The sequence below is a fragment of the Rhinolophus ferrumequinum genome, chromosome 2 (assembly GCF_004115265.2).
Source record: "Rhinolophus ferrumequinum isolate MPI-CBG mRhiFer1 chromosome 2, mRhiFer1_v1.p, whole genome shotgun sequence".
Classification (NCBI taxonomy): Eukaryota; Metazoa; Chordata; class Mammalia; order Chiroptera; family Rhinolophidae; genus Rhinolophus; species Rhinolophus ferrumequinum.
This window is the reverse complement of record NC_046285.1, coordinates 104586367-104600721: the sequence shown is the minus strand read 5'-3', so window position 1 is coordinate 104600721 and position 14355 is coordinate 104586367. Positions and strand designations below refer to the sequence as shown.

At 43.3% G+C, this 14355-nt stretch overlaps 1 protein-coding gene across 2 annotated transcripts in view; it reads left to right on the top strand.

Moving 5' to 3' along the window:
* The window catches only part of DSCAM (DS cell adhesion molecule), a 640159-nt gene that overhangs the window by 604496 nt on the left and 21308 nt on the right, over nucleotides 1-14355 (top strand). The window contains exons 29-31 of one of the 2 annotated variants that reach the window (XM_033091562.1): nucleotides 5129-5244; nucleotides 8595-8744; nucleotides 9028-9048. In XM_033091562.1, coding sequence (XP_032947453.1) covers nucleotides 5129-5244; nucleotides 8595-8744; nucleotides 9028-9048 — 287 coding nt within the window. The remainder of the gene's footprint in view (nucleotides 1-5128; nucleotides 5245-8594; nucleotides 8745-9027; nucleotides 9049-14355) is intronic. The other variant, XM_033091571.1, reaches the window with a different exon arrangement.

Sequence of the window (14355 nt, the reverse complement as noted above, 5' to 3'; positions counted from 1 at the left end):
ACATGCAGAAATCACAGATCTGAAATATTTAGTGTGAGCAATTAGATGATCATTAGTGCCGTCTTCCATGATTAGGAAGATAGACGCACAGGGTATGGACTTTTTTTTTCCTCTTTTGCAGACAAGGGTTGAGGGATGTTAACGAGAATGAAAAGACTTGTATGGATCATGTTGAATTTCAGATGCTGTTTCAGCATCCAGGGAAAGTGTCAGATGGCTGGCAGCAGGCATCTGGGGCCTAGAGGAGAGCTCAGAGATGCCAAGGGCCTGGAGAGTATCTTCTTCATAATCACATCACGCTGGATCAAGCTTGCGTGAGAAGATTATGAAAACTGACCTGAAATGCTTTGAGTCCATGCTCTTGTGAAAGTCTATACTTGTTTACTAAGCAAGGATAAGGACGTTCTGTGGTCACATAGAAGCATCCAGACACGTATGCACTTGTGTCGAGCAAATCTGACAAAACACCTGGGGGTAAAAGACAAAGTCATTTGATTTATAATAACTCATTTACCTAGTAAAATAAATGTTCTCTTGTAGACTTAAAAATATTAATTAACTGATGCCATTTAGAAATCAAGAGATTTCACGTAAAATTTTGCCTTTCTGCCTTCTCTTAAAGTCAGCTCTGACCACCTGGGCATGGCCATTTGATAATGGCTGACTGGAGCTGCATCCAGCGCCCCCTTTAGACTGGGCATGACTTTTGTCAGCACAGCGGGACCCTGCCCAACCCACTTCACTGATTTTGTACTCTAGTCTGTTTCCTGTAGCGTTTCTGGCCACTTCCTCCTTCCCTCCCCAACTATAGATCATTCCTCGGCCCAAAGCCCATGACACCAGAGTCTGCGTTTTCTGACATGTTCAACATTTGTTTAGTTAGGATGATCTGGTATTAGTTCCTTTGAGGTCCTAGAATGCATCCCTCCCCCTTCTCATTAGCCCTGAGCAAGACGTTAGAAGCATCTTCTTTGTTAATAGGGCAATTACTGTGGTTGAAAGACCACCTGTTGATTTCCACAGGAATTAATAATGGTATTCCCAGATGACAGTTGCCAACATCAAATTAGAAATGATAAAACTAGTAATTACTCCCAATTTAGGCAGTTGAGATGGTTTTTCTCCAAAGGGTGAAAGTGATTGAAAAGGAAAAGAATTTCCAAGCTCCTCACGTAGGTGGATTCTTATGGGATTAATTTAGAAATAAAAGCGATGCTTTTAATCGTGAAGGGTCAATTCAATCTGAGTTTCGCAAGTTAACAGGCCAAGCAACAACAGACCTTGTCACTTACCTGTGAGTTTAGGGACAGCAAGATTTTGAATGTGGCCTGAAAAGTCTAGGCAAGTCATACCCCCTGGTGCAGACTACGAAATTGTCTTCTGGATCTTTGCTGCCATTCTCTGGGGAAGTTGAGGACTTAGCAAGCCGTGCAGTGAAAACATAGAACCATAGGATCTATACTCTCGGCCTAATGCGGTTCCACCTGGTTGGATGATTTTGGGTATGTCATTTCCCCTTTCTGTGTCTAACTTTCCTTATCTAAAAATAACACTTAGAAATTGTTCCTACTTTTATCATTCTGTGATCTTGGTGAAGGTAACGTGTATTTTCCAACCGTGTTCCACAAAAAAGTCTCTGCATGTTTCAGTGGGATTGGCTGTCCCAGGGCCAGGCAGGCAGATGCCACTGTCAGACAAACACAGACAACCGGAGTCCTCCAAGGATCTCCCACAGGGCGCCATCTCCCATCTCTGGGCTTCATGCTACTGGGCATTCATCCCTTTCACCCAAGCCAATCACCCTAGAGAAAGGAAAAAGGAAAGACTTCACCTACCGTGTCCAGATAGACAGGATTTACCTTTTATATGATTAGGCAAGAATAATTTTTTTAAAAAATACCCGCCTTCTGAGGTGTGAGATTGGCCTGCCCTGAGATGCTAACCAACATGTGATTGATGTCCGAGGACCAGTATTAGTAAGAGCTAGTTGTAAGCAGCAAAGCATTCAAACTGAGAGTTTAAGTTAGTTCAGCTTTGTCAATGTTCCTATTTGTATTCACGTAGTATAAAATATACCCACCCAACTATTACAATGAGACATGATCTTGGTAGACCTAGTTATTTTATACCTACAGAATGCTCCATATCATATTGGGGGGGGGGGGGCGGTGATGTGCAGACATCTTCACTAGCTTTTTTTTCTCCACAAATCTTAAGGAAGTAGTAAGACTTTGAAGAGTTGTAGCAACTTCAAGTAATTTATTGGCTAAGCCCAGAAATACCATCACTGTGAACCATCATCATCTCTCTGTCATTTTAATCAGACAACCAGATGGCAAATGGATGATGGACTATATTTCAATAATAACTAACTAATATATTTAGCATGAACCTATATTATATGAAAGATTCAATTTTGTTTTCACAGTGAAAACATTCAGAATCTTGTTCCAGGTAACAAATGAGATTTCTTTAAATAGCTTTTTTTTTTTTTTTTTTTTTGGCTTAGTTGCTGTTCTGATGATTGATTATTGTAATTTTGGAGACTCAGCCTTCATATAACAATAGATTATAAAATATGGCAGCAAAGATTAAGAAACAACTCAGTTGGGACCTAATAACCCTTTGAGAATGACAAGAATATTATTGCCCCAAAACAAAGCCTCTGGGACATGTCACCGAGCTCACACTTTACCCCTGAACAACATGAATTGTCAACAACCTTCAACACGCATTTATTGAGCACCTACTTTGGCCAAATACTGTTCTAAGTTCTAGGGATGTACAGGGAACAGAACAGATGAAAATATCCCTGTGGAACTTATATTCCAGTGGGAAAGACAAATAATATAGAAGTCGATTAAATAGATGCTATGGAGTATTAAGTGCTAAGGAGATAAAATTAAGCCGAGAGTGGGGAGAGGCAGTGTGAGGGCCACTCCGTAGAAGGGAGAGAGCCAGCCACCTGGGTACTGCGGTGGGGATGGGCGAGTGTGTTCTAAGCAAAGGGAACAGCAGGTGCAAAGGGAGGGGGGAAGAATTGGCCCCTGAATCTCAAAGTTAATTGGCCATTTTCTTTCCTCCCACGCAGGGTTTCACAGCAACAGTCCTCAGAGGAGGAGTTTACCTCCAGCTTTGATTGCTCTTGCTCATAAAGTCTAATCATGTTCTGAGTCTCTGGGCCACTTGCAGTGGTGCACGGCCGTCATTTAGCTGGCTTCCTGTGTCCATCTGACAGTGCGCCCCTTATTGTTAAGGATAGCCCGCGCTTGGGTTCATGGCTGGTTAGTAGAGCAGCTGCTGATGGCCTCATAACTATTCATGATGAGCAGAAGGAACTAGCTCACACTTCTATTTTTGGTGCAAGGACAAGCTCAAGTCCCCAGTGAAGTTTCTAAACAGATCTTTCAGATATTCACAGAGGAGTAGTTCCCATATGTTTCTGTGGAAATAGAGCTTGTCTAAGCATGACGTAACTGTAGCCCCCCAAGTCACCAAAATGTTCTTCATTTTATACAAGTATCTGAATCTGTGCTGTAAAAAACAACAAAATAAAGTGAGAACTTAGTTAAGGAAGTAATTTAAAAGAGTGTACAGACCGTGTGAAACATTCAGGCCGAAACGTTTGAGTCTGCGCACTGCATAATTAACATGATCTGGCTCCGTAACCCAATTACTCATCTGTAGGGTAGGAAATCTGGTTCAAAAGCAGGCCCCAGGTAGGAATGCTGCAGCTTGCAGAAGCTGTCACTTTCGTGGGCTGTTTTGTTTATACTCAAGTGGAAAAAAAAAAGGGCGATTATGAAACATTCAGAATATTCACACGGACTTCCCGTGCAAATGTCTAAAGGGCCCCGTGAGTGAACTTGACCTTCAGCCACGTGGTTCAAGAATGCCAGGTGGCTCCTAGACTTATTGGGGGCATCACTTCATAAATTACATAAGTGTCTAACCACTATGCTGTACACCTGAAACTAACATAAAATAACATTGAATATCAACTGTAATTGAGAAAATAAATGAATAAAGAGTGGATGAGTTCTCAGGGACAAGGAAGGATCTGAGACTCCTGGCAAGTGTTTGGTTAGAGCAAAAAGCCCCTTACAGCTAGTGTGGTTGGATGCCCCCTTTATTCTCCCTTAAATATCACTAACACAGTGATAAATCATCATGGAGGTACAAGGCTCCAGAAATCTTTCTCAAAGCAGATTTTGACAATTGTTGAGCTGGAATTATGGATGCCAGGGATTATTGCATTGATTGAATTATCTGAGTGACCACTGCTTCTTAGAGCGTGTTTCAGTGGACATTATTTTTAAAATCTGCCCAATTCTGGAAAGTCCAAGCACCTACGCTTCTAATATGGGTTTCTAATTAAAGCCTTTATCAATTTTTTTGTATTTTTGCATAACACGCAGATTTTTTTTTTTTTAACCACAAGCTGTAACTGAATTCGATTTTGCCATGCCATTTTACTACCTATTTTCGTTTAATTTCTGCAGACAGCTCACTCTAAGAATAATTTTCTGGTACACAAATTTTGAGATAAAATTCTTACAGTAATTGCTTCTTTTCTATGCTAAACTGCAATACGAGTTAGGAACACTAATGTCAGGGAAGTTAACAAGGCTTATGATTGGTTACTAGAACAAAAATAGAACCACTCCAGCTATAACTGCAAATCCGTTAGTAAAACCCCCTTCCAAAGCACAGCTGGCGCCCAGGCTTCCTCCCTGACCATCACTGGAACAGCTCCTATCTGACAAAGGAAAATGGTGTTGGTTTAAAACCCACTCTTTTTGTTTCACCTAACCTTCACACAAGAAATGGGACATTCCAAAGGTCCTATTGATAAATATAGAACCAATCTCTATTGACAGTTTGTACTTTCTGAACTTCACAATTGACTACTGAAATTTCATATGAACAAATACCATTGGAACGACGGGAACGTTCTCCTATCATGCACTTCTACCCCTGCCAAGAGATTCACATAGATAGTGTTAGATTATATTAGATAATACCTAATTATTATTGGGTAATAAACCACGTTAGGGTGTAAGCCTATGTTGGCATACTGCAACGCTGAACTGCATTTGTTAATTCATCCCCCCTGTTGTATCCGCAGTAAGAATACCCGGACTTCAGACACCTTGAGCAAGCAACAGCAGACCCTGAGAATGCACATTGACATACCCAGGGCTCAGCTTTTGATAGAAGAAAGGGACACGATGGAGACCATTGGTAAGGTGCCATGTTTGGGACTTGACACAACATGGCTGCTACAGCCATGCCCTCTCAGCCCAATTCTGGGAGGTGGGAAATGTTAGATATGGGAATGTCTTGAATGCTACCTGAGCAAAGAAGTTAGAAGGTAGAGAACTGTTATTGAGGAGAATAATAAGTACCAGCAAATGTGGAGGAAAATGAACTTACATATACCTCAGAGGTCACCCGACATAGGAGTTCCCCAACTCTGATCCACTTTGGGTTTTTCCTGGGGAGGCTATTGGTGCCGCTCCATAGAATGAACACCTGTAATCGAATAAGCCGGAAGGGCCACACACCAAAGCTCTGTCTTAGAAACCCAGTCTGTGCTCTCCTCCTCAACTCCAGTAAGGCCTTCTTTAAAGAAAATGTTTAAACTCTACGTAACACCTAACAAACTAATGTCTTGGCACAAGGCCTCTTTTCTCCACCCCCAGCACCCCATAAACATTCTGGAAGGTTTCTCCACAGTGCTTTTGGAGATTCCCCCAGTTTCTTTGTTCCACGATTGCAAAACAGACACCTGGAAAGCTTTTGAGACTTGTTTGCCCAGAACCCAAGTGTCTTAACTTCTTCTGGCCTCTTTCCATTCCAAGTCCACCATGCCACACTGGCCTGCCTAGATAGTTCTATTTACTCCAGAATCAGAGACTTCATATTTCCATGTAATAATGCTCAGGAGAATAGCTCACATTCACGAGAGTTCTCTAAACATCACATATTTCATGAGCACTTTACGTGCATTATTTAACTTAACCCTCCCAACCAATAGAGGAAAAAAGTGCTACTAGGTAACTGGAATGTGGAGAGGTTGCATAGCTTGAAGGTTACACAGATGTTAGGAGCAGAACCTGGCCAAGGCCCCCGCCAGCCACCTACTTGGCCTCCTCTGGCCACCTGCTTCCATATCAACAGGCTGCTTCACAGAACTCCTCGCCTTAGAAGTATCACTGAGTTTCCTAGTACCCATATAAACTCTTTGAGGCAGGTTGCCAGGGCTGCCAATTTTCAAACTTCACTCTGTGTTAGTTCTGGAAAGTGTTTGCTGGCACTCAGTCCCAGGGCAACCCTTTCCTATGCCTTGGCTAAAACTGCCCAACTCCTGGCATGTACCCTAGGTACCTCCTGCCAGGAAGGCAGTGGTAAGTGGCCAGGTTGGCAGGACATCTCCATTGCCCCTTGACCCCGCCATGCTTTTTTATGTTCTAGTAGAATAGCGGAGATGTCTTGACCTAATGGCTCATAAATTCTAAGGACTGGGCTGCCCTTGTTGGAGTCAAGTTTGCTCCGGGTGTACCAGCACTTACAGAAGGTTGGTCAAATCCAATTTGGCTTTCGACCAACCAACTTTGGTGAAATACTACCCTTCTTGTATGAGGGATCACTGCTCATCCTGAAACACAAGAATTTATGAGCTTACTCACATCAGAACAAGGCACCGTGTTTTGTTTCTCTTCATCTTTTCTTTGCAGTCGCATTTCTGGAATCTCTCTTATTGAACTCAATAGATTGGACACGAAAACTAAAATTTACTTTGACACATCAGCTTGAAAATCAAAATGTAACTCCTTTGACCTTATAACATGGATATGACATTTGCTAAATGCCCCTCGCTAGACTTGTTAATACTCCTACCTGTGGCTGGGAGAGATGAATCGCCTCCTAAACCAGAGGAAGATCTGCTCATGATTTCTGTACGGAATCGCGACCCTTAGCCAGAGATACATCACGTTCCCTGCAGGAGCCTCTGTTACCAAGAGTCATTTACCTCCTGGCGATACCTGACAGTTGGTCGATGGCATTTTCTAATTATTGGGGAAGTAGAAATGTGATGCTTTAAAATGCTCTGGGCTCAGGCTACAAGGATCCGAGATGAGAGTGCCATTAATTTCTACCCAGAATGAAATAGTCAGGCTCACACATTGACAGGCCCCTGAAATTTCCCATTAAAAGTTTGTAACCTAGCCTGGCAGATAATCTGCTCTGCTCCTAGCAGGGCTGCATGTTAGAAACCAAAACACCTCAGGATTATTCAGGAAAAACAAAGGTGGATGTCAGGCCTCTGATGCCGGATCCCATGGTGGGAAACCGTCTCTGTAGGAAGGCTGCCCTATTGGAGGGGCCAGTGCAGGCTGCAGGGCCAGCCCCCCAGCTCTTCTCCAGCCACAGCAACAACCTCCGCTGTGCCACACACTGGGATGCCAGCAGACACTTTGGCAGTCTTCCCGCTCCTTCTCTGCCAAGCAATTTTATTCTGAGTTCAAGAGTCTTTCCTCTCCTGCCAGAGCTTGAGTAATTGGGTTTTATAAGGTTCATTCTGTTCAGAGCCTTTTTTGGGCACAGAAGTCTAGCTGTGGTGTTTATGACTTTCACATTACTGTTCTGTGTCAAGGCACGCTATAGCTTGATCCCTGCTGACTGATAATTTTCCCTGCTTGAACATTGATGAAAAATCCATAATTCCTAACCAAAGTTTCCCTTGGAGTAAAAAAAGCTCTGAAGAAAGAGTGAAAAGTATCAGAACCAAGTAATGAAAAATCTTGACACAACCAAATAATGACACACAGCTCAACCAACTGTTCCCTTTCCAAGCACCAAAATGCTCCCAAGTCATCTGAACCCAGGCTCCTGCTTCTCGAACCTACCAGTGCCTACGCCAATAGGACTGGAAATCTGACAAGTGAGTCAGTCATTTTGAGAAGTCAATTAAGGGGTGCTCTAAAGTAATTAGAGCTCAGAAGAGGTGGGAAGAAAAGGAACATACCTCATACCCTTTAAAACACAGGAATCTGTAAGCTCTGAAGACTGGCCCTTCCCTTTTCTTCTCTGCACCGTTCAGCCCCAAACATTCGCTAAGTTCAGTGTGAGAGCTGGCCCCAGTATAGACCAATGCAGTGGGGTTTTTCTAGTACTCAAACAGAGCTTATTTCAAATGCAGCTGACGTCACTGGTGAGGTCCCTGGTGAGCTTTTGTCAAACACAGAATTCCCAAAGGGTATTAAACGGGCAGCTGCAAAACAAGCTGAATGAACAGACCAAGCCCAGGGGAGAGGAGCGACCCTTCTCTGTGGTCACTCCAAAGCTAACCCCTAAGGATAATCTATTTTTAGCATTCTATACCGGTTCTTGTACAGTGCTTGAATTTTTGTTTTGTTGTTTTAGATGCGGTTATAGTTATTATTTAGATTATTTTTGTTATTATTTAGGTTATTTCGATGATTATTGTTGCTATCAACAAGAACACAATTACTTCAGAGAGAAAAGGCCAGAGAGTTATTTAAAGGGGGATAAACATGTTTACTTTCTGGGTCCCTGCTGTTCTGTAGACGACCGCTCCACGGTATTGCTGACGGATGCTGACTTTGGAGAAGCCGCGAAACAGAAGTCGCTGACAGTGACGCACACCGTCCATTACCAGTCAGTGTCGCAGGCCACCGGGCCCTTAGTGGATGTTTCAGACGCTCGGCCAGGAACGAGTGAGTGGTCCAACAACCCCTAACCTGGGTGGGGTGATCAGTTGTGACAACACACTCACTGCTCCATCCGTAGCAACTGCAAATGTGGGGTCCTTCAGCCCTACGACTAAGAAACAAAGAGGGATGACAACACCGTTAACTGGGACGTTGTGATTTTGTTGTTTGATCTAAGCTGTTATTAAAATCGTGTCTGTGGGAGCCAATTAACTCTTGGCATTGGTTTATGATGAAAGTGCTAGAAATTTCAAGCCAAGTTCTTTTTTTGTTTTTTTTTTTTTTTTAGACAACACAGGAAAAGGAGAAGGTAATTAACATTAGTGTGTATCCACTGTGTGCCAAGACTGGGATAGAAAGATGATGTCATATCTTTTGCAATAACCCTGCAAGGTACTTACTTATACAGTTAAGTATTACAGCCTCTATTTCACAGATGAGGAAACGGCGTCTCAGAGCAGTTAGGTGAACAGCCCAAAGTTGTACACATCATATATAGTAAAACCAAGATTCAGCTGTCACTCTGTCTGTCCTTGAAGCTCGTGCTTTCATCCTGAATCCACACTGTTCGAGAAAAATAGAGTTCTGACTAATCTGGAGACTATGCTTTGTTTAGTTATGAATATATGCATCTATAATATATGGAAATTAATTAGTGCGATGCAATTAAATCCCCTAATGTGTATTTGAAGCTTATTAATTAGATATTCTTGTTCCTTCATAATTGAAATTGTCCCTAAATCTCTTTAAAGGCTGAGAAATTGATGTCCCGATTATTATCTTTCTGGAAGCTTTGATGTTTAGCTCTTAAATCTCTAACCACTCTCTTTGCAAAAATTTATATTCTTAGGGTGTTATAATTAGAAAAATAATGTTAAAAGCTATTTTTCATCACTTCTCTCTTGTAAGGCTTTTGTGATAATGCTCAGAGCTTCATGAAGCGAACTGGTTGATTCCTAAATAGCATTGTAATATTCAGGAAAACAGTTTTAGCAGTTACTGAAATTCATTTGAAAACCTGTTTTCAAGACCATGCCAAAGAAGTCTTTGATTTCTCCCTCCTGTCCAACCTCACCTTCCTTTGATGACATTAGTACATTCTGAAGACATAAGTGGGACATGAGTGAAAATCAGCTTTGCAAAGGAGTGTGTATGAATGAGAGCCTTGCTTTTAAAAATTGCTCCAGGGTCCTTGACATGCTCTCCAGCCACTGGTTTTCCATCATGATCTGCCTGTTCCTGTTTCTGGCCACTTCAGGGCTGCAGTGATAGGTTTCTGAGCCACTTATTACTGTTAAATCAGGGAAAGATTACATATCCCAGGGGACTTAGATCCATGGGTCCTTGCCTTCAGCAACCCTTGTACCAGTCAGCACAGAAGTTCATGGAGACATCTGCAGGTGAATAGGACAGAGGCAGAGGAAACAGGACACATGCCCCAGGTAGGCTCCCAATATTTTGTGTGTCAGAATCACGCAGGGTGCCTGTTTCAAATACCCAGTACAGGGCTCCAGCCCTGTGATTCTGACCCACCTGGTCTAGGGTAGGGCCCAGCAATCTGCATTACAACGGACTTCCTGTGCAATTCTGATGCTGGTGATCTGGACCCCTCCTCATTGAGAAATACTTCCCCTTAGACCTGTGTCACCTGTGTCATGCTTTTAGTGCAGCAGTGTAGGATCCCTCCAGCTTGCCATGCTCACAGCACGTCAGTTCTATCTGCCAGGTAAAAAGAACGTGCATTTCCACTTCCCTTTCAATGTTTGATGAGTGGAGAAATGCACAAAGGCGAGTGGTAAATAGTCAAAATGAGAGAGGAGACCATGAACCTAAAACACTGAGAACTTTCCAGATGGACGGGAACAGCCCCGAAATAATAGGAAGGTTGGTTTCATGGCATTGAAAATATTACCAGGGACATGAACCTGAGTCACGAGCAGAAACTAGAACCAGTGAGCGGTGAGTAGCAGGAAGAGGCACACGGGAAGGGCGTGTCCGTGTCTCACGGGGCTGTCACATTGTCAGCGGGGGTGGGGGCATAACTTTATAGATGGTCCAGTGCTCCGTGCTGGGGGGACATTGTGAGTGAGATGCAAAAAGCCAGTCATTTTATTTCAGTGGAGGAAGTTAGACATTAAACAGAGACCTAATGTGTTTTCCATTTATCACTGTGTACTAGGCAAAACTAGAACAGAAGGGTGGGAGGGGAGTCAGCAGGGGTGTGGGGGCACTGGGAGGGGCCACTTCAGGATGAGTCTTTTGGGAAGATCTCCGTGGAGAAGGGTCACAGCGAGGAATGGGGGAAGGGGAGGGAAAACTCCTAAGGAATGCTAGGGACAGAAGCTGTACTGGAATGGAGTGAGCTACAGGGAAGGTGGTAAGGGGTGAGCCGGAGAATCAGCCGGCCTGGCCTTGGACGGTGTCCTCGGCCTACGTCACACATCTGCATTTCATTCTGAGCATCTCGGGGTCTCACTTGGGGATCTGATCCCACTGAAATAACTACAGCTTACAGAACGGTACTTCTTCCTTCTGGGATGAACTTCATTAAGTAATGTTTTCAAATGTTAGGCAAGTTGACTCAAATTCTTGCATCAGTCTCTAGTTCAAAAAAAACAATAGTTATTCATTCAGCATCTGCAGAAACTTCTCTATTAGGAAAAGATATTTGGGATCATTTTTCATCAAATAGTCCCCCAAACCCACATTGTGAGGGAGGGACTAAGAGCATCTCATTTTTAGGAACTAGAAACAGTGGTTGACTGGCCCCTTACAGGATCACCGCAGGAGTCTAAAGCCAGGCACCTTCTGAATCCCAGTTCTCTGGTTGCTCCTTGAACCGCAGAGCTTATCACCTCTGCCCAGGTGTGACACCTGTGTCACCTCAGCCCCCTGGAGCAGGTTCTTCTCATTGCAGTCTGGCGTATGTGCTGAAACTCATTTAGCGTCTATTTCGTCAACTACAAAGAACATTATCATTCTATTCTAATTATGTTAAGGCTGTGTTGTCATTGTAGGAAGTCTTTATTTTTAAGGAGGACATTTAAAACCTGCTGTTTGCACACTAGGATGATAGCATCCTGGAACTTATGTGTCTCAGCTTTTTATGAGTTTGCCAAAGACTTGCAGCGAATTCTTATTACTAGGAGGGGAGAAATCGCAACAATTTGCTGTTTGTCTCTTTCAACCCGTGAAAACACATGTCCAGGCTGTGTCCACAGCCCTGCTTCTCTCCCTGTCTGTCCTGTGTGTTAGGGTCCACTTGAAAGCTGGGACTCGATTCATGTCCCCATCCTCAGCTGCAGATTCTACACCAGGAGGCCTTCAGTAAATACATTTAAATGCTGACCAACTTGTCAAGTTCTGAAATCAGAGTAAAGGGGATAGAAAAGAAAGGACGTTTTTTCTCTCTCCTTGTTCTCCATTTCTGGAGACATCTAATTGGCTGAGTGTATGTATCTCCTTCCCCAGTTAGAAGTGTCCCTTTTAATTTGTATAAAGTCTCTGCCCAGCACACTTTGTGGAGTCTTACCGATGAGATCATTTTCCAGAACTTAAATCAACTTTTTTACTTACAAAATCTGCAAGGGTATGAAGCCACGTGAAGTGATAAGTACTAGACTTGACCTGCTTTTTTGTTTGTTTGTTTGTTTGTTTGTCATACTTACCTGGAAGTTATCCCTTCATTCATTTGTGCAAAGAGGTTTACCCAGCATCCTGATATATGCAGGGCTGGACCTGGAAATGACAGGACACAGTTCCCATCCTTATGAGCTCTACGATTAGCTCAGCGCTTTTCTGCATCCCAAGCATTCTTGATCATCCAGTTTTCCGATTTTCAATGGGTAGTTTGTTCTGTCCGACCCTCTTAAGTTGAGTTTCTAGCCATCCCGATCAACCTACCAAATCTCTGCCACCATCTTTGCCCAACACAGGACGCGTTCCATCTTTTGCCAAGTGTTTGTTAGGAATCACGGGCTGGGCCCCAAGACTGATTGAGCCCTCCCCATACGCCCGCAGGACTCAGGCACGCTAACCTCCCCTACGGCTCACAAAGGTTCTACAGGTGGGCGATGTTATCACCCCAGCCTCAGAGGTGAGGGAAATGAGCACAGGCAGTGAGCTCACAGACAGCGAGCAATGAAACTGGATCAAACTCAAGCGACCCAACTTCGAAGCCCCCACTCTCAACCCTTCCATGTTGCTGCTAAGTAGAGATGAGGCTCCTCAAAGAACATCTAGAGACCACATAAATTTCACATATCTAGTAAGGAAGAAGAGTTTACGACATGTTGAGACTTTGGAAAAAAATACACACTCTGTCACCGAGAATGTTACTAGACACAGCGCTGAAGAAAAATACCTGATTGGATGAGGAGCCTCCAGTATATGACAGGCCCTTGACAGGTATTTGTTCTGTTCCTTAAGTGAAGAGAATGGGCCCATGAGTTGCCTCCTCTCTCTGCGACAACTGGGGAGTTCACCACCAAAAGCTGAGGCCTCAGCACAGCAGGGAATCAAAGCGATAAATACCATGATCACAGTGCACGTGACATGTTTCATAACCCTGTTATCCACCAAATCCTCTGTTATCCCAAATTCAGGATCGTTAAAATAATTTGATTCAACGGGCAGAAGCCAAATTCAGGTTCAGACCCGATGTTGAAAGGCCAAAAATTATTTTTATCACTTACCCTCTAATTCTGTTTAGCTGTTTAGCTTGTGTGATGCCTCCTCACTAAGTTCTATTTATATTAGAACGGTGAGGAGTCAAATAAAATACTTTCCATGCAGGGGCAGTACATTCGAACATTTATTTTGTTAGATTAGCTAGTAAGATATACAAAGAAGGCTACTGTGTGGAATCCAAGTAAAATTTTTATTTCAGCTGCTATCTCAAGAGCTGTCATACAGAAGAGTTCAGTTCAAGTACAAAACAGCTCCAAAAACCTGATTATTAGGAAAATGTGTCAACGGCCCCAGTATGCTACGTACTGAGACAATTTTGTCCAGAGCAGCATGGAAATGCAGGCTGTAGATTAAGGAAAGTAATATCATGGCCTATATTTCCAACATTATCAGGCCACTGGTAAGACTGTCCTCATCTAGAAAAAAAGGAAGAATGAACCACATGAACTTGAAAAGAGCTCCAGCTTTGAATAGAGGCTGACATGTGCATCTTGACTGTGGACCTTTCCACATAGGGTGATCTCAGTGAGAAAAGGGGCTGTGGGGGTGAAGGTCTCTGCTGCACCATTGGTGGGCAGGCTTGACAGGAGGAAACACCGGGGAGGGTTTAGGGGATTTGTGTCCTTGAAATGGGACTCTCAAGCTGACCCCCTCTCCCACAAGCGTTCATACCAGGAATAAGCCTGACTTACAGCTGTAGTTGCAAGAAACTTCAAGAAGAATAAAAATGAGAACCCTCAAAATTTATGTAAGGGACTGGGTAATTTTCTGGAAAAGATTCATTAGCATTTAAATAACAAGCCCCACTTATTGAAGCTCCACTTATCAGGTCGATAGCGCCTGGAAGACATTTAGCCTCCTACCCTTGAGAATGTTTTTCTCTCTCTCTCAGAACCTCTCTCCTAGCAGTTCAGTGGAGAAACACAAT